The sequence below is a fragment of the Heterocephalus glaber genome, unplaced genomic scaffold (genome assembly GCF_053883595.1).
Source record: "Heterocephalus glaber isolate CG9 unplaced genomic scaffold, H.glaber_assembly_v1.0 deba00001745, whole genome shotgun sequence".
In the NCBI taxonomy this organism is placed as follows: Eukaryota; Metazoa; Chordata; class Mammalia; order Rodentia; family Bathyergidae; genus Heterocephalus; species Heterocephalus glaber.
The window spans coordinates 2,315,261-2,335,276 of record NW_028258451.1 but is presented as its reverse complement, the minus strand read 5'-3'; the positions used below and the strand labels follow the sequence as shown (position 1 = coordinate 2,335,276).

Sequence of the window (20,016 nt, the reverse complement as noted above, 5' to 3'; positions counted from 1 at the left end):
TACTGCCTTAGCAGGACCCTGTCTGAGAATAAAAACTAATTTACAAGATGAGAGGAGGGTGAACTGGGGATGTGGCTCAGTGCAACGGTCCTTGGTTCAGTCCCTAGTACCACAGAAAATGAATGGGTAAATACATAAATAAGACGGCTACACTGGCAAGAGGAAGGGGCTCACCGCACCCGAGGGCCACATTAGGATGGGCAGTGCACGGCCACACAAGTCGCCCGCCACCCTATGCCGTGTCCCGAGCTCCTCACTCACCCGTCGTGTGAGCCACCGGCTCCTCCCGTACTGCGGCGCCCAGGAAGGAAGCGCAGGCTTCTTGGCCTTTCTGAAGGTGCCAGAGTCTGACGGATGCGGATGCGCCTCTCCCGGAGCCGTCAGCGCCTCACTAAGGACTCGCCCGGGACCCACAGCTGTAGAGAACGTGGCGGCTTTCCGGGGGCTCCCAAGGCTCACTCTGGCCCCCCAGAAGACAGTAGGGAGGAGAAGGGCCCGTCCCCATCCTGTGAGGCGCAAGGGTGTGAGATGCCTGAAGCTCGCATGCGAATGCGTGAGGTCAAAGGAGAACCCCCAGGCCCAGAAACGACCCAGTGGCGCCGCTGCAGCGGGCAGTGGTCCCGCAGCCCAGGCCAGGCGCGGAACACGGGGAGTGAGCTTCTCTTCGTTACATCTGATAAAACCCCAACAAACCCAATAGCGGCGGCTTTTTTTTTTTTGCTTGTATTTTGTTGTTGTTGTTTTGGTGGTGGTGGTGGTGCTAGGATTGAACCCAGGCCTTTGCACTGAGCTCCATCCCCAGCCCATTTTTAATTTTTTTAAAATTACAATATCAAAATTTAGAGGACATTACCACAGATTTTACAGAATTTAACACGATATAGAAAGCATATTACAAAAATCTTATTTGAAATAAATTGGACAACTTCTAAGAAGTACCTTGGAAGACAAATTAATGAAACTGACTCTGGAGGAAATATCAAATTTGAATAGCACCTATTAAAGAAAGTATATTCCTAGCTTGAAAACCTACCTATATGACAACAACAGGCTCATAAACATTTTAACTGATAAATTATATCAAACATTTAAAGCAGAAGAAGGAACACTCCTCCCCTCATTTTAGGAAATCAACATTGTGCTAACCCTAAAACTGGATAAAGATAATAGAAGAAAAAAGTAGGAACATAGATAGAAATTTGTTTTACAAAACAAACTATTAGAAGTCAGGTCTGGCAGGATGTAGAAAGTGGTTATGTTATAGGGATGGCAGTGTTGGTTCAGCATTGGAAGATCCACCCCCAAAAGTCATCATTTTAACAGAGGAAAGGAAAAAGCCCTCTGATCCTGTCAGTAGTTGCAGAAAAAGTATTGAACTAAATTCTACAGCTGTTCATGGTAAAAGCTATCAGGAGACTAGAAGTAGAACAGAACCTTCTCAACAGATCAAAGACACGTACTCCATACTTCCAGTGAGAATGCCTTATATGAATGGAGAAGATACAATGCTTTCTCCCTAAGGTGGGGAACAAGGGCAGATATGCTTACTCTTCATCTGTCCATTAAACTTTGAAACCTAGGCCCCACCAAAATAGACTGGCAATAAAAAGACACAATTAGCATAGGATTGGCAAGGTAGAAGCAAAATCTTTATATGTAGATGAAGTGATCATCTACAGAGAAAATACTAAGAAATCTCTAAGTGCCCCTAGAACTTGTCATTTTAATTTTTTTTTATTTTGAGGCAGGTTCTTGCTAAGTCACTAAATTGCCCAGGCTGAGCTCAAACTCATGACCCTTCTGCCTCAGCCTCCCAGCATGCTGAGATTACAGGCTCTGGGTTCCTCTTTTCAGGACTAGTTGCTTACTGGGTGCAGTCAGCCCAAGTGGAAGATAGCTCATCTCGTGCTTCTCCCTGCTGATTTCTCTAGTAAACTTAAGGCAGGCTGTCGAAAAGCCTTTTAATACAAAATGGCACAAGGAGTATACAGTCTCTACACACACACACATACACACACACACACACACACACACACACATACTCATGCACAATTTAAAAAGAGCAGGATGTCATATCACCCAGTATTAGATAAGCAAAGTTTTAGGCAAATGATTAATTTGGTTAAAGACAATCATTTCACATTTGACAAAAGATGCAGAGTCGGCTTTAACTAACATTTATTAAGTGCCTACTACAGGACAGGGACTGTGCTTGTTGTTTTTTATAGATTATTTAATAGGCAACGACATAACAATGCTGGACTTATTTGCATCAAATTACACAGCTGTTGAATACATACCACAAATACTATAAAAATATATTGCTAAACCAATCATACTAACATTTTCATATAACCTTATTGGTTTTTGAAAGATACAGTAAGCCAACATTATATAACATATGAATCTGAACAATATAATTGATAAGACTGAGTTAATGAAAAGACACATAGTTTTCTACACAGAATACATATTCATCTTAGATGTCCATGAAACAGCAACAAAAATTTGATATTTTCCAGGCCACAGTAAAAGCTTTTTAAAATATTTTGAAAACAGATATATTATAGGCCACATTCTCTGTTCACAGTGCAGTAAAACAAGAAAACAAAACTTTTTAAACAAAATAATGAGCAAAATTACTGAGTTTTAAAGCACTCTCTAAGAACATTACAAAAAACAACAAAGGAATGTAAATTGTTAACCTGTAAGATGTGGCCAGAGATATATCCAGAAATACCTTTATATTAAATATGCTATTATTGCAAATATAAAAACTATATAAACACTCAACTTAAAAATTGAGACAAATCATAAAAACAATAAAAATAGACAATAGATATTAAGGAAAAGCTATTATAATTAAGAAAAATAATGGATATAAATAGATCCTAACACTGGCTCTTTGACAAAACATTATATAATTCGTTGACAAGTCAAATAATGGGTAACTCACACAAAGAAGTTGAGAATGGACACAGAAGAGGACAAAGGAAAGGTTTGTGTTTAGTTATAAAATAGTGCGCACCATAGGATAATAATCTGAAAAACTCCATGGAATTAAGAATTCTCTAGGGGAAAAAGAACATCATAAGTCATCAAAATGAGTCCATGAAGTGAGAAGTGTCAACAGACTGATGGCATGGGGAGAACTGAGAGAGCTGCCCAAGAATTGGCTGAAATGTCCCCTCCATGACTCTAGGGTCTGATCATTTTATTGGTGGATCCTTTAAGATGGCGAGGGCTAGATAATCCTCAAGCTACAGCTGTGATTCAGAACCACAGAGAAGGGTAAGAGCTGCTCAGCTGTTCCTATGAGGCAGGCTCCTCCATCACACCCAGCTTCACCAAGATAGCACCCAACTCACATATGAAGATGGAGGCAAGAATCTCACATGAACATCAAGAAAAAATAACTCAGTACATGAAAAGAGAGTGGACCACAATCCGTGGAATGCAAAAATGGTTCGATAAGAAATCTATTAAATCTCACTCATTCTAAATTGGACATTTTTTCACCTTCTCTGAAGTTAGGAGGTGGCATTTTACAATTAAAACAAGCATTTTTCTTTCTCAATGGTATATAAAATAATATGTGCTCTGCAATTAATGATGTCTTAATTTTAATGAAATACAGTAATGTAAAACTTCATACTAAAAGGTTTTTTTTTTAAAAAAAAAAATCATCTTTGTGGATATTTGAAAGGCATTTGAAAATATTCAAAACTCATCCCTGATTTTTAACCAGGACACGTCCTCAAGATGACACAGGGGATCTATCTGAAAACAAAGGTCACTGGGATAATCAAACGTGAAACATCATAGGCATCCCCGTCAAAACCAGGAACAAGAACAGCACACACACTATCAACACTATGGTCGTTTGTTGTGGAGCTTTTGACCACTCCACCAAGCCCTGAAACAGAAGAGAAGAAAGTATAAATACTGGAAAGAAAGGGAACACCAGCCTTACTTATAGGAAAATAGGATTATACGATTAGAAATAAAACAACATATTAACAGAGAAGTTATTTAAATTTAAAGCTGTATGACAGAGTGGCTAGAGGTAAGATAATCACACAAGAGTAAGTAACATACTTATGCTCTATGGGAGGAAATTTCAGGGGGAAAAAATGGGATGAAAACGCCATTGGTGTATAAAGTCCTGCGGTTCTAAAATAGCCTTTTTATGCAAACGCCCCATCAAAAGACATTTGCGTGTGAGTTGTATTCTTTGACCCAACTCCCGTCTTGACTTCCCAACTGCATTTCTCACTGTCTGCTCACCACCTCCCTTTGGATATGCAACGGGGGCACCAAAGTTTACACGTGCCACACAAACATCCTCGCATCTCCCCGGCCCTCAAACCCAGGTCCTCGCCCGTGTGAGTCCCACATTACTCCTGCAGGCCTCTCCGGGCCTCCTCTGTGGCATCCTGGACCCTCCTCTCCCACACCCCAGTCTTCCCAGCCATGGCGAAGGCTGCTGACTTTGCCTTCAGAACACCTCAGGAAGCCGACCGCTTCCCTCCCCTCTGCTACCACCACCCCTCTGTGCCTCACTCCTCTCTGGCCTGAAGTAAACTTGAAAGAGTGGAGATGATCAAGGCATGCCACGAAAGCCATCCAGAATATACCGGGAAGACACCAAATGCAGAACAAGACTCCTGATCCCACCTCCTCTTCCCGGTATGTGCAGTCTGCTGGACAACTCTTCAGCTGGAGTCTGATGAAACCAAAGCTCGTCTGTGTGAGCAGGAATCAAGGGCCGTGGCTGCCTCCAGAGGGGAGACAGGCCGGAAAGGAGGAGGAGGACGTGGGCGCTCGGGCCTCAGGCGGGGTGCGGGGTGCACACGATGCACGTGTGTTACTCTGATCTGTGTTTTCTTAGAAATCACTACTCTATCATTTCAGAAGGCAGAATATGAAATTAAGAAAATGTAATAAGCACAAGTCACCCGAAATACAAACATTCTGCATTTGGGTGATGGTTTAGGTCCAGATGTCGCCCGGGAGCCTCGTGCACTCACTGGACCGCGGGGCCTGGCCATGAGCTGCAGGGCTGCAGCTCCCTCCCGGGATCCTCCTTCCACTCCAGCTTCCTGGCGGCCATGAGGCTCCCCCCACACCAGGCTCTCCCGCTGCACCGCTGACCCTGCAAGGACTGAAGCTTCCAAAACAAAACGGGAGCCAGGATAAACCTCTGTCCCATCCAGCTGTGGGTTCCCCTACTTCACCCCAGTGATGAGAAAAGTGACCAGGACAGTGCCCTGCACTGGTATCTGACTGGGTCCCGCTGCTCCCGATCCCCAGGGGCCGGGCCATCACTTCTGCTCCATGGCTCCTGTCCGTGGTGCCCCTTCTCCTGAGAAATGCCCTGTGCCAATGGGAGCCCTCTCCCCGCGAACCCTGGGCTACATCGTCCTCCGGGCAGCCAGGGCCCAGGGAAGGAACCAGGGGGTGTCACGGACGCTGGCCCAGAGAGGACAATGCCCCACACTGTCCACGCCCTAGAGCTCCCCTTGGGAGCAGGCAGGGGCTGGACTTCATCTGCATATGCACATAGCTCTTATTATAGGTCAAGGGTGCTAGGTCGCTATGAGTTATTCCTGCACTGTACCCTGCCTGATTTACAAATTAAATGTCACCCTGGGTGTGCATGCATAGGAAACACACAGTGGGTACAGGGCTGATATCACCAGGTTTCAGCCCCTCTCTGGGGGCCCTGAGCCACCCTCTGGACGGGCAGGGGCCCTGACACAGCCTGAGGCGTCTCCCGAGGCGAACACTGCCCAGGGGGAGCACACGGAACAGGAAGCAGCTCATCAGCAGGGCATGGAGGCACACTCCTGTTCCCCAGTCTTCCAAGAGGCTGAGGCAGGAGGACCATAAGTTCAAGCCCAGCCTGGGAAAGGTAGCGACTTAGCAAGGCCCTGTCCCCAAAGAGCTGGGACGTAGCTCAGGGCGAAGGCCTGGGTTCAATCCCCGGTACCACTCCCCCAAAAGGCTGATCATGCTAAGTCCCCGCATCCACCATGCTCCCTCCCTGGTTTACTCCCCTCCGAGAAAGCCATGCCTGGCCTGGGCTGCAGGACCACTGCCCGCTGCAGCAGCTGCAGCGGCGCCACTGGGTCGTTTCTGGGCCTTGGGTTCTCCTTTGGCCTCACGCATTCGCATGCGAGCTTCGGGCATCGCACACGCTTGCGCCTCACAGGACGGGGACGGGCCCTTCTCCTCCCTGCTGTCTTCTGGGTGCCCAGAGTGGGCCTTGGGAGCCCCCGGAAAGCCGCCCCCTTCTCTCCACAAGGGTCATGTGACACACGAGCAGGGCAGCAGGGGGAGGCACTGTCCACCGCCCTCCTGGGGAGGACCGAGGTGGGCGAGTGCGCCCAGTGGATCGCTGCACACTGGCTTCCAACTGCAGCTCTGCCGCTCATGTGCTGACAGGGAGGAAGTCACTACCTCGCTGTGCCTTCACTTGCCCATCTGTACACTGGGCGTAGGTCTTCCTCGAGGTCTGATACGAGGGTTAAGTAAATTAGGGTAGGTAGAGTCACAGCGAGGGCTGCCTGGCCTGGCAGCGAGTGCCATCAAAGGCCGCTGGTCCTGGGCACCTGTCCCTCTCTCTCTCCTAGGGGGGACCCAGAAAGGGGTCCATGGGCCACAGATGAGCGAATGGCAGAGTGGACCATGGGCCACGGCTTGAAGGTGTTCTCCGAATGCTGCTGTTGGAAACTTCATCCCCAAATTCATACGCTGATGGATCAGGAGGTGGGGCCCTGGGCCACGAGGTCCTGATGGTGGGGCCCGAGATGGTGTCGCAGGGAGGAGACCGAAACTGGAGCCAGCACCATGCTCTGTTTCTCCGGGTGACCCCGTCTGCCGCGCTAAGACACGGCAAGGCCCGCGGGGTGGGACAGACGAGGGTCACAGGCCCTGCTGTTCTGCAGGGTGAAGGGGCCGAGCTCTGCTCCCCGCTCCTGGGGAGGAGGCTTCTTCACATGGGACTTCCAGCTCCACTTCCGCCAGCTGAGCGAACCTTTCCTCACGAACCGCACGGCCTGTGCTGCTCCATGGTCGCCACAGGAAGTTAACTGAGTGTCCTGCTCCCAGGCTGGATGCTGCCTCTCCCCTGTCCTCCCTGGCCTTGCCCTGGGACACCCCGAAGTCAGGAAGGCCTGGGGCCCACGCTCCGCGCCCCCGTCCCCTCCACCCAAGGCCTCGGCCTCCCTCTGACGCCGCCACCTGCTCCTTGTGGGGCCAGCAGGAGCCTTCCAGCCCCTCTCTGCCTCCATCTCCTCACCTGTGAAGAGAGAGCCTGCACTGACCGCGAGCACAGGCCCAGGGAAAGCTGGGCTAGCAAGGGCGTCAGGAGTGCGCGGCCCCGCACTCCGCTGCAGACTCACGGAGCCCAGCCCGGCCACATCGGCCACCGGGACGGGACGCTCCTCAGCCGGGCCAGGGCCCCCCTGCCTCGGGCCTCGGCACCCACGGCACCCCCACATCTGCCTGTCTCACTCCCTGACTCCTTCAGCCTTTCCCGTCAAGGACTCCGGGGACAGCTTCCCTCGCCCTCAACGCCTCCCGCGCTGGCTTCTGACTTCACACCTCACCGAGCACTCACTCCAGCCAACACCCAAGCTGCTTCCTCTGCTCCCCATCCATCCACCTGGGCAGCCGAAACCCTGCTGGAGGCAAGCATCGTTTCCGACCCATTCACTGCTGTGCCCTCTGCGTGCTGACCACCTCCCTGCACACAGCCAGCGCTGGGGAAGTAGTTAGGAAGTGGAGGAACAACTCATCCCAGCCAGGTTGTTGTCTGCAGCTCCCTCCACTCTGCGTTCCACACCCAAGTCCCCCAGATAGGCCCTGCTGCAGCATTCTCCTCTCCTGGCCACAGGCTCTTCCCTCAGCCTGGTGGGAGGAAAACACGCTGGTCCCTAAAACCCTGGGCCTGGTGTCTCCTCCTTTCTGTGTTCAGGAACAAAGCTGCAGCATGCAGAGTTTGCTCCTTCAAGCCCTCTCACTGGGCCAGCACTTGTTCCTGCTCCACGGTGGTCTGTTGTCCAGTTTGTCCCCTTTCCCTCCCTGTAGAGCGGGAAGCTCATGTCCTGGGCTAGGCTAACCATCGTGGGTGTCCCACATAGGACCCAGAGAGGGATGGAGCCCTCGTGTGCTGCTGGCAGTAGTTACATGCGTTTTCTGATGTATCGGATAAATGGATAAATAAAATAATCACTGCTGTTATCTCTTATACTGATGTCTCTGGGTGAACTATATGTGATAGATAATTCTGTTTTGTTTGTTTATAGTATTTGGATTAGGCCCACGAGATGATTAGTGATGGATGGATGGATACATGGATTGAATGGGTAAGTGGATGCATGAATGAATGAATGAATGAATGGTGTATGGACGGGCAAATCAGTAGGTAGCTTGGTAGATGGACTGATCAATGGGTGGATGGATGGATGGATGGGACAGATAGGGATAAATGAATGAGTAAGCATAAGGGGGATGAAAAGTAGCCACATCTTCACCATGGTCAACAGACAGAAAACAGATGAATTGGTGGGTCTGACAGATGAGTAGACAGATGGATGACTATGTGGGGGTAGGTGAGACAGGTTGATACTGCATGGGTAAGACTAGATGGTAATGTATACCAATGGCTGAACAGACGGAATAGAAATATGGGTGCACAGGGATTGAGGATCGCTAGAACAGTGAGTGGACAGATGAGTGGTTGATGGATGTTCAAGGGGTAGACGGGTGAATTGATGGGTGGGTAGGTGGTGAGAGAGTGGGTGGATGGATGGATGGATTTACAAGTAAGGTGTGTGAGTTAAACACACACTACATGGAGACCCTCCGCTCTGTGTGGCCACTGCAGGAACACGTCCTGCTTCCCACAAGATACCTCTTGGAATTTCCACAGGGCAGAGAACTCCAGGCTGAGGATCTGTGACAATCCCCGAGATCTTCCAGGTGAGACATCTGAGGAGGAGGAGAAACCCCAACATACCTGGGCATCCTCTGACTCTTCATCTTCCTCCACCAAGCTCCACTCCTGGGAAAACCCAGACTCTGGAGAAGACAGGTCTGGGTGGGGTTATGGGTAGAGGAGAAAGGAGCCATGAGTGAGGAACCAGGCCACCGGAGCTTTTCCTAGTCTTCCCCCGGCATCCTGTCTTTCTCTGCTGATATCACACACACACACACACACACACACACACACACACACACACACACACACACACATGCCTATGGCCTGTATGCCTCAGGTGAGGCTGAAAACCTGGATTCTGACCCCACAGCTACCTGGAAGACCACACTGGGTCACAGATGTGCTCTACCCTGTCCCTCCACCTGTCCTCCAAGTATGAGCCTCGACACCCCTGGCCCCGAGCTGGACAGGGCAGCAGTCAGCGCTTCCCATCGCCCTGAGCCCCACTGGGCTCGGACCTCACCCTCACACCTCCTGGAGTAGAGGGCCGACCCTGGTGGACAGCTCAGCCCCTTCTGCGATGGGGTGTCCTTCAGGGGACCCCTCTTTCACAGTGTGGTCACCAGCCAGCTGGTCTCTGCCTCGTCTGAGCTCCGCCAAGCGTCGCACTGAATCTCCAGCTCCTCGTTCCTGACACACTGCAGGCGCCTGCAGGAGCTTTGCCCTCACCTTGTTCATTTCTCCCCACGCCCCTTCCTCACAGAGTCTGAGCTCAGCCTTGCAGCAGAGGCCCAGAAGGGACTTGTGAGCCCAGATGTGGTGGTGCACGCCTGTCATCCCAGCACTGTGGGAAGCTGAGACAGGAAGACTACAGTTTGAGCCACGCCTGGGAAACTTTAGCGATTTGGTGAGAACTTGTCTCAAAATAAAAATAAAATAATAATAATAACAACAACAATAAAAGCGTGTGAAGGCCCTGGGTTCAATCTCCAGGGTCACAGAAAAGTGACTGGATGGAGTCGCTGCCTCCCTTGCGGATCCTGAGCCCGCAGTGCCGCTGACTGGCTCTGGGCTGCAGATCACAGCCAGTCGTGAGCACTCAGGGCCTGCACCCAGGACCTTGACCCCAGCTCAAGGCCACCTGCCGGCTCCACAGCTGCATGGGCAACAGGACGAACGTCTCCGACCCACAGGATTGTCAGCCATCGATGACTGCCACGCTGCCCACTAAGCTGGGGGACGATGCCATGATTTTGTTGCCGTTGCTGTTTTGGTTTTGTTTTTGTAGTACTGGGGATCAAACTCAGAACCTTGCACTTGCCAGGCAGGCGCAGCACCACTGAGCTACATCTGCAGCCCTGTTTTGTATTGTTTTGGAGACAGGGTCTCTCTCTGTAGCCCAGGCCAGCTTTGAACTTGAGGTGACCCTCCCGCCTCAGCCTCCTGAGTGCTGGGATCACAGGTGTGCACCACACCTGCCCGGGATGACTTGTTACACAGCGTGCACTGACCGACTCAGTGCTCCATAAACCCTGTTGGCTCAGGGAGTGAAGGCGGTGTCCGGGCTTTCTCTAAGCTCTGCGGAGACTGCCCCAGGGGATCCCCGCTCTTACCTCTCCCTTCACCGTCACAGCTGCAGGCCCCCAGCTCCACCGCCACCCAGTCCTTGGTGACTTGGGACGGCTTCTCCCAGGCCCGGCTCTCCCGAGGCAGCAGCATCTTCACCCTCTCTGGCTCCAGCAGCCCCTGCATCTGCTCAGGCCTGAGGCTCTGCATCTCCTGGGAGGCTGTGGGGCTGTGGAGATGGCTCCTCCTCCTGCTCCTGCTCCTGCTCCAAGGTCCTGTGGCTCCCAGGCGCAGAAGTCAGAACCTGAGGACTGACAGTCATTCAACAAACAGTGACAAGGTGCAGGGAATGGGAAGAGTCTCAGATGCTGTGCTGAGTGTGAAAAACAGTGCAGTGATCAAAACGGAGTCCCAGACCTTGGAGAGTTTGCATTGCAGGGGACAAGAGAGGGAGGGAAGGGAAGGAGGCACACAGCACCCCGAGCGGGATGAGAAAATAAAGGGGAAAGAGGAACAGAGTGCCACAACTGGGCATGCACACGTTCAGCCTGCTGGAAGACAAAGCGGGCAAACCCTGAGACACGGGTGCGGGCAAGGGCTTCCCAACAGAGCTTCAGCTGCACAAAAATAACAGCGAGACTAAGCAAAGAGCCACTGCACAGCAAAGGAAATCACCCAGAGTGGAGAGACAGCCCACAGCATGGGGAAACTTTACTCAGCTCCTCCCAAACCGAGGACCAGCGTCTAAAATGTACACAGAACTCAAAAAACTGAGATTCTCAAAGCACAAGACCTAACTTTAAAGAATGGGTGACTGCAATGAAGGGACGACGGGCACACGGGCAATAAACACGGGAGAACATGCTCAACAGCACTGAGCACTAGGCAAACGCACACGGAACCAACACTGAGATTACCTCACTCCAGAAAGAACGGCCATCATCGAGAAATCAAACTATAACAAATTCTGATGAGGCTGCAGGGAAAAAGAAACCTTACTACAATGTGAGTGGGAATGTAAGGTAATACAACCAGTATAGAAGTCAATTTGGTCCAGCTATTGCTCTTCTAAGAATCTTCCTGTGAGAGTTAAAGATCCCATACTTCAGTGTCCACGCATACTCATGTTTATTGTAACACAATTCATCATAGCTAAATCCTGGATGCAGCTATGTGTCCATCAACAGACGAATGGATAAGGAAAATGTGGTGCTTACACACAATGGAGCACTACTCTGCCATGAAGAAGGAAAACCTTGAGTCGTTTGCAGGAAAAAGGATGCATTTTGAGATAACGTAAAGTGACATAAATCCGACATACAAACTTAAATATCACATGGGGTTTTTTTACATGAGAAACCTAAAGTATAAATAAAAAGCAAAGAAAAAGACAGATGGTAGGAAACACAGGGGTAGATCTTTTGTAAACAGGAATGGAACCAAGAGATGAGGGGAAGCCTCATCTCAGGGAGGGGAAGGCAAGAAAGGAGAGGAACTGAGGTATGCTGAGTCCATGCACCAAGTCCTCCAAGGAATGAAATCATCACTGCTACAAATACGTACTAATAGAAAAATAAAATTATTTAAAAATACTCCTGCAAAGAAGGAAAAGCAAACAGGCACAGGTCCCTGGGGCCAACCAGCAGAGGAGGAGCCGGAACCGGAAATGGCGGATGGCGGCGACCTCCGACCTCACGTTTGAAATTTCTCATAATATAAATGTGACATACGGGTCACATGCCATCATGTTTATTAAAATACATGTCTGTACTTTAAAGTGTCCTTACAAGGGACAGGGAGGCTCTGTCCGCTTCTGCTTTACGGAGCACCAGTCACGTCCTCCCCAGGAGCAGGCGTCTGGAGGCCCGGGAGACCCTGACTCCGACCCGCCTGGCCAGGGCCCCTGGGCAGCTGCACTCCGGCTCCAGCGCCCCCTTCCGGCCGCTCCGGAGCCTGCAGCCCCCCCCAGCAGGGCGCCCCCCCCCGCCCCCGCCCCAGGCTCAGCTGACCTCCCCCGCCCGGCCCCGGCCCTCTGCCTGGCTGTGCCTGTGTTCAGGGGACCCGACCCCCTCCGGCCTCCCAGACCGAATCCTCTCCCACCCACCGGCGTCCCCCTCCTCGGTCCCGGCTGGCCATGATTTACGGGGCGTTGAACCCAGTGCCTTTGTACCCCCAGCCCGTTTTTATTTTTTAAAACAAGCTCTCGCTAAGTCACGGAGCTGCCCAGGCGGGGCTGGAATTCTGATTTTCCTGCCTCAGCCCCGCACAGTGCTGGGAGGGGCACAGCTGTGTCCCACCCTCTCTGACCTCCGGGGAGGAGAGGCCTGTGCCCTGCAGCCTTTGACCCTCTCACTGCCGCTCCTCCTCCGGGCCAAGGTGCCCGCAGGGCAGAGCGTCCTCAAGCTCAGCCAGCGAACAGGCAAGTCTTTATTTGCCTGGTTACCCACGACTGTGAAAATCAAACAAAGGAACAAAATGTAAATGCGACACTGACTTTCCTTTCAAACCCACAGCCCACGGTTTCCCTTGGACACTGCTGCAGTGAGTTTTAGAAGCACGCTGACTCGTGGGTGCTTCTCTGGGCTCAAACTCGCAGCACCAGCACTTGCTAGGCTGAGACACACTCCCCAGGATGCTGCAGCCCCACCCGGGCGCTTACCCCCAAGAAAGGGAAACCCAGGACCTCGCAGAGCCTGCTTGGTGGAGCCTGGTATCCTCTGTCTTCCCCAAAACAAAGCTGCTCATGTTCTCAGTCAAAGCCACTCATATGCATCAGAAAAACATCACCACCCGGGGTGTCTACCAACCAGAGGCAAATGCCATAGTTACGGCTCCTCCACACACTGGGCACAACGAAAACGGTGCACATGTGAGTGGACCTGAAATGCACATAAACCTTTACGCACCAGGCAAACTACACAGCCACATATAAAAACTACACACTCACACCCACATGCACGCCCATGGTTGCTCGGTATTCCTATAGCACTGGGCACAGATCCCTACATATATCAAAATCCATGGATTCTGGGATCTGTTCTGTAAAATGATACAATATTCTCATGCAGCCGTGCACACTCTCCGTGTACTATGCATTATCTCTAGGTAATATAATGTTTAATACAATGTAAATGCTCTATAAATAGTTGTTATGCTGCATTGTTTAGGAAATAATTCAGGTAGCACAGGAGAAATGAAGATGGGTAGAAAGGAAGGAACTTTTTTGTCTTTCTTGTCTCCTCAGCACTCTGGTCAGACCCCCGATCAGCTCTGTGTAGGAATCCTAATCACTTAGGGAGTGTCTGTATCGAAAGGTTTACTGGCCCTAAATTTACCTGGAATACTACACACACACACACACACACACACACACACACACACACACAAGACTGGAGACACCAAGGCAAGAGTAATGGAAGTAATTTTCAGCATTGGCTCCAGACCCCCTGGGCAGGTGCCGAGAAGTCTCCAACCCATAATCAGGTCACCACAGAGCCCTGCAGACCACCCGTAATGAGATCGCCTCCCCCAGCAGGAGTGGTCACCCAGATGGGACAGAGCCCGACATCCTCTCATGGGAACCGACTGCCTCAAACCTGAGGAGCTCCAGGGCTGGAGCCATAGCTGAGCCCATGGCCCACCAGCCCTGAACCTCAGCGCACCCTCGAAGGCCACGTCCTGCTCTTCAAGGGGCCAGTCTGACCCTGCACCCCAGCAGCTGCTTGGCCATGTCCTTTCCTTATTCTCCCTCCCTTGAATCTTCCTGCGCCTCACACTGCTGCACCCTGAGATCCTTCTCCCATGCAGGGAGTCAAGAGTCTCCTCAACAGGGTGACTCGAAGTCCCATCTCCTCTTTGGGGGGCTCCTCAGGCCCCATCCAATGACTTAACAAGAAAAGTCCATGTGTGTTCAGTAGAGGTGCAAGTTTTTCCAGGTATTTTCCATCCACAGGGGGTTGGATCTGTATACTTGAGAGTACAGAAGGCCGCCTGCATGCATGTGTGCACACACGGACACACACGTGTTAATCACGTGGATAGGTGGCTGGGTAGGAACAGACGCGACCCAGCAATGCGAGTGGCCTCACTGACAGAGACTGGACCACTGTCGCTGGGAGCCTGGGCACTGCTACACTGGGCCGGGGCAGGAGAGGGTGTGAGGACCCTCACCGTGGTCCTCATGCCAAGCAGACAAACCTCTCTGCAAACTCACTGAGCAACACTTATGCTGAACATCACATACTGGACTACGCACTTCATAGGCCTCACCAAAAAAGGAAAACGACAATAAAACTCAAGTTGTTTGAATGTCACATAATGCTGTGATTTGCTGCTGGAGGCTGTTGCAGTGTCTGCATTGGGAATTGAGTTCTGTGACATCGTGAGGTTATAAAGTCCTGACTTAAAAGGCCCCTGAGGAATTGTGTGAACTTCCTGCACACAAACTGTAACACGTTCCCACAAATTTAGTGACTTAAGACAACATGAATTTAGTATTTCATGTATTCATGGGTTTTTTTTTTTATTCATGGGTTGTTTTTTTTTAAGTAGTAGGGATTGAACCCAGGACTTTTGCACTGAGCTACAATGTCAGCCCTTATTATTTTGAGACAGAGCCTTGCCAAGCCACTAAGTTGCTCAGGCTCAGCTCAAATTTGTGATCCTCCTGCCTCAGCCTCCCAGAGTGCTGTGATAAGAGGCATGCACCAGCTGAGTGTGGACTCAGCTAAAATTCATTACTCTACGGTTTTCTATACCAAGTCTGAGATAAAACAGGGGCAGGGGCAGGGCTGCTTCCTCCTGGCAGCTGCAGGCCCGAACACCTTCAGTGTCTTTTCCAGCCCTGAGAGGCCAGCAGCTCTGGTTCATGACTCCCCATCCAAGGCCGTCAGGGACCCTGGCCGCCCTCGGGAGCTCAGAGAGCCCGGGCCTGTGCCCAGCCCGAGGGAGCTGGCTGGCCGACACTGTGCACCCCAGCTGCAGCCTTGCCCCCTGCCTGCCATCGCGGTCCTGGGGCCTGGGCGGTGGCATCTTCAGGGAGCCGCCATTCTGCCGGCCAGGGGTCGAGGTGAAACCAGGGAAGAGGGGCCGGCGCGTGAGCAGCACAGGCGCTCATCGAAGGCGGGAAGGGGGGGGGGGGGCAAAGGAAGCCCGGAGCCCGCTGGAGGAAGAGGCCCTGTCCAGCCCCGAACAGCACGGGACCGCAGCCAGCCTCCCACTTCCGAGCAGACGCAGTCTTCCGCTCTGGCCAGCGGCTTCCGGGGCCTGGTCCCGGCAGGAGCCCTCCCGCCTCTGCGTCGTCCTTGTGCGTGACTGAACCACAGCTCGCAGCGCCTGCGCAGCGCGGCCCTGTGTGCTCGCCTGCTTGGGGCTGTGGGGCACCACTACGTGGCGCAGCTCTCAGCCTTTGTAGTTTGGGTTTTTTACTTCTTACTCTTTTCCTTGCGGTCTCATTGAGTTGCCCAGGCTGGCCTGCAACCCAAGATCCTCCTGCCTCAGCCTCCTCAGTGGCTGGGGTCCCAGGCTGCTTTTCACAGGTACTAAGCTTGTTCTGCACTTGAAGGGCATGTTATGGTTCCTCTTAGAGCCCTGTCAGAGCAGCAATGGCCGGACTAACCAAGCCTCTGGGTCCTGGCTATTATGCGCCGCCCGCTCGAAGCAGGCAAACAGGTGCATCCCTGTCAGCCCTGCGCTCTGAGGCTGAGGCAGGAGGGTCTCCAGTTCGAGCCCACCTGGGCAAATTGGACAGATTCTGTCTCAAGATAAGAAATAAAAACGCCTGGGGACGCAGCTCAGTGTGGAGGCCCTGGGTTCAATCCCCAGTGCCCCCTGCCCCGCCACGCCAATAATTACTTTAAATACCTCGAAGAGGGAGAGCACAGGTCAGGCCTGGGTCGGACCTGGGGCTGCCTGTTTCGGCCTCCGTGGGATGAGGAGCTACCGCGCAGGTCCCAAACGCGAGCCCCAAGTGACCGCAGGCTCGGACTGCAGGGCAGGAGAGGCGCGGGGCGGTGCCGCGGGGCCAGGGCCGGGGAGGCCGGGGCTCGGCAGCAGGGTCACCCGTGACGGGGCGGACGGCCCGCAGCCGCCCTGGCCGCGGCTCGCTCCCCTCGCTCTGCTCGGCGGGAGTGGTCGGCTCCGCTCCAGGGCCGGGCGCTCAGGGCCTGGCCGGGCCCGCCGAGCGCAGTGCACGCGCCGAGCACTCATCCCGGACCCCGGAGAGGAGCGCTGCGCGGGAAGGCGAGCTGCCCACCGAGACCCCCGCCCCAGGGTCCCGCGCGCGATCGGGGACCCCGCCCCGCCCCGGCCCCTGGGGGCAGCGCCGACTCACCCTCCCCGCCCGCGGGTCCGCGCTGCAGAGCCGGCTCGGCGCGGACTGCGGCTGCGCACACGCGGAGGCTGGGGGCGGGGCGGGGCCGCGGGTCCCGGGCGCTCTGCCGCCTGCGCCAGGGCCGGGTGGGAACCGCCGTGGGGAAACCCGTCGCCGCGCCACGCACCTCCCGCGGCCGCCCAGGCTGCGATCTGCAGGAATCGCTCCCGTTTTCTGACAAAGTCGCGGCGTGGGGACAGCAGTGGCCCCGAAGGTGTCCTCCCCACGTCCGGCCTCCAGCGGGGCCGCGCGGCTGCTCCCCCGGCCTCGGCCTCTGCGTCCCCCGAGGCCGCTGCGGCTCCGGCCTGAGTCCCCCGCTCCACCGCCCGCCGGCCCGGCCTTCACTTCCGATACAAACGCGATTTGCTTGTCTTTCTGCCCACGGGGTCTTCCTGGGGGTCTTTCCTCACCCGCCCCTCCCAAACACACTTCGCTGTGTCACCTCGTACTTCGCAGCCTTGCTTCATAGGCTTAGTTGGTTGGGATTTGCGGAACGTTTTCGTGTGGTGTGGGGTAAGGATTTAACTCTTTTCCAAATGGATAAACAATTGCGTGACCTCAATACTCAAGACCACAATCAAAACAACCACCGTTTTTCCGCAGTGAAGAGCGACCTCTCTTTGCGTGTTGTCTCATTTAGTTCCCACAGCCGGATGTGGGCGGCTGCTGTCCCCACCTCACAGAGAAAGGAACCGGACACCAGATATCAGAAAATTGGCCCAGGGGACACACAGGAGGAGAGGAAGGGCCGGACCGAGGAGGAGACACTTCCTCCGCCTCTGACAGCGAGACGCGAAGGCCAAGACACCAGGGGCTGCCCGGCCGAGGCTCCCAGTCGGGCCGCGCTGTGCCCGGAGGCGGAGTCACCGCACCTCTGACCCGCGGTCTCCACGGAGGGCACAGAAACAGCTCCCGCCAGGGCCGCGTGGGAGCCAGCTCTGAGGGCTCAGGACGTGGCCCCGGCAGCAGCCTTGCGACTGTGGGACACCAGGGGCTCTGCACGAGGGGAAACTGCAGTTTTTACCCTGAAACGTCTTAGACTCAAATCCCGGGGAAAGAGTGGCTTCCTCGGAAGGTGGCTCCGAGAAGGCCAGCAGCGAGGAGGAAGTGTCGGAGCCCCACTGGATCGGTCTTCACCAAGCCGCGGTCCCTCACACGCACCCCTGAACTCGGGCTGCATCTCTGCGTCCGAGCACTGACACCACCTCACGGTGGCCTCCACTTCCACGTAACGTCTGTATTGCTATTTACTTGGCATTTTTATTTTGAATGAACCCATTTTCTAAAACCTTTCAGAAGCGCCTTTCTTTTGCTGGTATTTCTGGAGATTGAACCCAGGGCTTCTCAGTGAGCGACACCCCCACCCTCCTGGTTGTGTGCGTGGAGTCAGGGTCTCAGTCACTGGGCTGCTCGGGCCGGGTTCCGTTCGTGCCCCCCCCCCTCGCCGTGACCTTCCAGGCCGCTGGGTTACAGTTGCACCGCGGTGCCTGGCTCAGAGGGCTTTTTAAAGGGAAAATCACATCACTCTCGCATGTGAAGGGCAGTTTTCTGTACAGCAATCGAAAATGGAAATGGAGCCTAGGGGAATCGACCCTAGCTAGATCCACGGCCTTTGCGGTGAGTATTATTGTTCTTTGTCCCCCGTTCCTCTGCTGCAGCAGGACACAGCCTCAGTCTGGCCATAGCTTCATGACACATCCAGGTGTGGGCTGAGACTGATGCCCACAGCCTTGTCCTTTTGCTGACTGCGCTTCATATTTTTCAGTATAACAAATCGTAGCTGTTGAATGCCCATCCGAGGAGCCCTGTGGGTCTTCCCGGCAGATCTTCCAAACTGGGGATGGTCTTTGGGGTCTCAACGCAGCCCTCAAACCCTGGACCATGATCTACAAAGACACGGGTGCTGCTGACACCGTTTGGATCTGTGAGTGGCCAGGAAAAGACAGAAATGCAGGCCTGGGAATTCACTGGCTCCACCATTCACAGAATATTTGTTAAACAACCTGTAGGTGGCAGATGCTGTCCTGGGTGGTGGAGACAGTGCGTGTCCCAGGCCTAGACCTGACTTTCTAATGACAAAAACAGACGATGGGCAAGTGAAGCAATGCGCGTCAATAAAACATAATTTATGCTCAGTGCCAGGAAGTGTACGAAACAAGTCAATGCGAAGGCAACTGAGATCACGTTGGGTGTGGGTCAGAGAAGGCCTTTATGGAGAGGTGACCTTGTGAGGCGGGCTGTGAGGATGGGACGGAAACCATGACACAAGAGCCCAGGACGGAGAGAAGGTCGGGACAAAGGAGCCAGCAAGGCGGCCAGGGCACCGGCAGGACCGGGCAGGGAGTGGAGAGGGCAGCGAGGCCGGGGGCCCAGCACCCTGGCCCAAGGGAGGGTCGCGACTCGGCCGTAGGTGTTGGGCAGCGAAGGCGGCGCGCTCAGGAGCGGTGTGAGGCCTCACCGGCCGCTGTGTGGGAGGGGGGAGAATGGGAGGCGCGCTCGGAGGCTCCGCAGCAGACGGAGTGAGGGGGATGAGGGCCCAAGGGTGGCGGATAGATTTGAGGTGCGCACGGCAGATGGGGCTAAGAGGCCCGCCCGTGCGTGCGAGGGAGGGGGCGCCTGGGGGCGGGCTCTGGGCAGGAGCAACCGAGTGTCTGGTAGGGCGGTGACGAGGACCGAGTCTTTGGCAGGGAAATCCAGAGTCCCCTTCGGGGCGTGTTCGGTGTTGGGCGCCTGAGCACCAGGAAGGCCTGGGAGAAGCGAGCTTGCATCTTGAGTGGGCGATGGCAAAACAAGCCCAGCACAGGTCTCGAGCTGTCCGCGGTACTGAAGCCGCGCGGCCTGAGCCGTGTGTGGAGCCGGAAAGCTCGCCCCACCCCCGTGTCCGCACCGTGGAACCCTTCGCCCGTGGGAGCTGTCCGTGGTGCTGCCCGTCGGCAGGAGCTGTCCTGGAGCCCTTCGGGGCGGGCGGGGAGGGGAGCGTCCCGGAGCAGCCGCGGCTCCACTCCGTGCGCTGTCCGCGGTGCTGAATAGCCTCGGCGCTGTCCTTCCCCGGGCCCGGGAGCCGTCCGCGGTGCCGACCCAATGTGCGCAGCGCTGTCCGTGGCTTGGAGCTGTCCCCGGTGCTGACCCCATT

The 20,016-nt window shown here is 54.0% G+C and overlaps 1 protein-coding gene across 5 annotated transcripts; it reads right to left on the bottom strand.

The window, feature by feature from the left end:
• Positions 1 to 2,161: 2,161 nt before the first annotated feature.
• Smim17 (small integral membrane protein 17) lies at positions 2,162 to 16,923 on the bottom strand. 5 transcript variants are annotated; one of them, XM_087201086.1, is made up of 5 exons: positions 16,845 to 16,923; positions 11,431 to 11,489; positions 10,561 to 10,824; positions 9,026 to 9,102; positions 2,162 to 5,170 (listed from the first exon to the last, which is right to left on the bottom strand). In XM_087201086.1, the coding sequence occupies exons 3-5, from the start codon at positions 10,721 to 10,723 to the stop codon at positions 5,027 to 5,029; spliced, it is 384 nt and encodes a 127-aa protein (XP_087057212.1). In that variant the 5' UTR covers positions 10,724 to 10,824; positions 11,431 to 11,489; positions 16,845 to 16,923; the 3' UTR covers positions 2,162 to 5,026. The 5 variants fall into 5 exon arrangements, with proteins under 5 accessions (XP_087057212.1, XP_012921741.1, XP_087057214.1 ...); XM_013066287.3 differs by having other exon boundaries at positions 2,162 to 3,916; positions 16,845 to 16,921; XM_087201088.1 differs by lacking the exon at positions 16,845 to 16,923 and adding an exon at positions 16,376 to 16,491.
• Between the last annotated feature and the right edge of the window lie 3,093 nt (positions 16,924 to 20,016).

Coding starts and splice junctions, on each gene's coding strand:
- Smim17 (XM_087201086.1), bottom strand. CDS start 10,723: ATGCAGAGCCTCAGGCCTGAGCAGATGCAGGGGCTGCTGGAGCCAGAG. Junction 9,103..10,560: donor CTGTGACGGTGAAGGGAGAG/GTAAGAGCGGGG, acceptor AACCCCACCCAG/ACCTGTCTTCTCCAGAGTCT. Junction 5,171..9,025: donor AAGAGTCAGAGGATGCCCAG/GTATGTTGGGGT, acceptor TTGTTTTGGAAG/CTTCAGTCCTTGCAGGGTCA.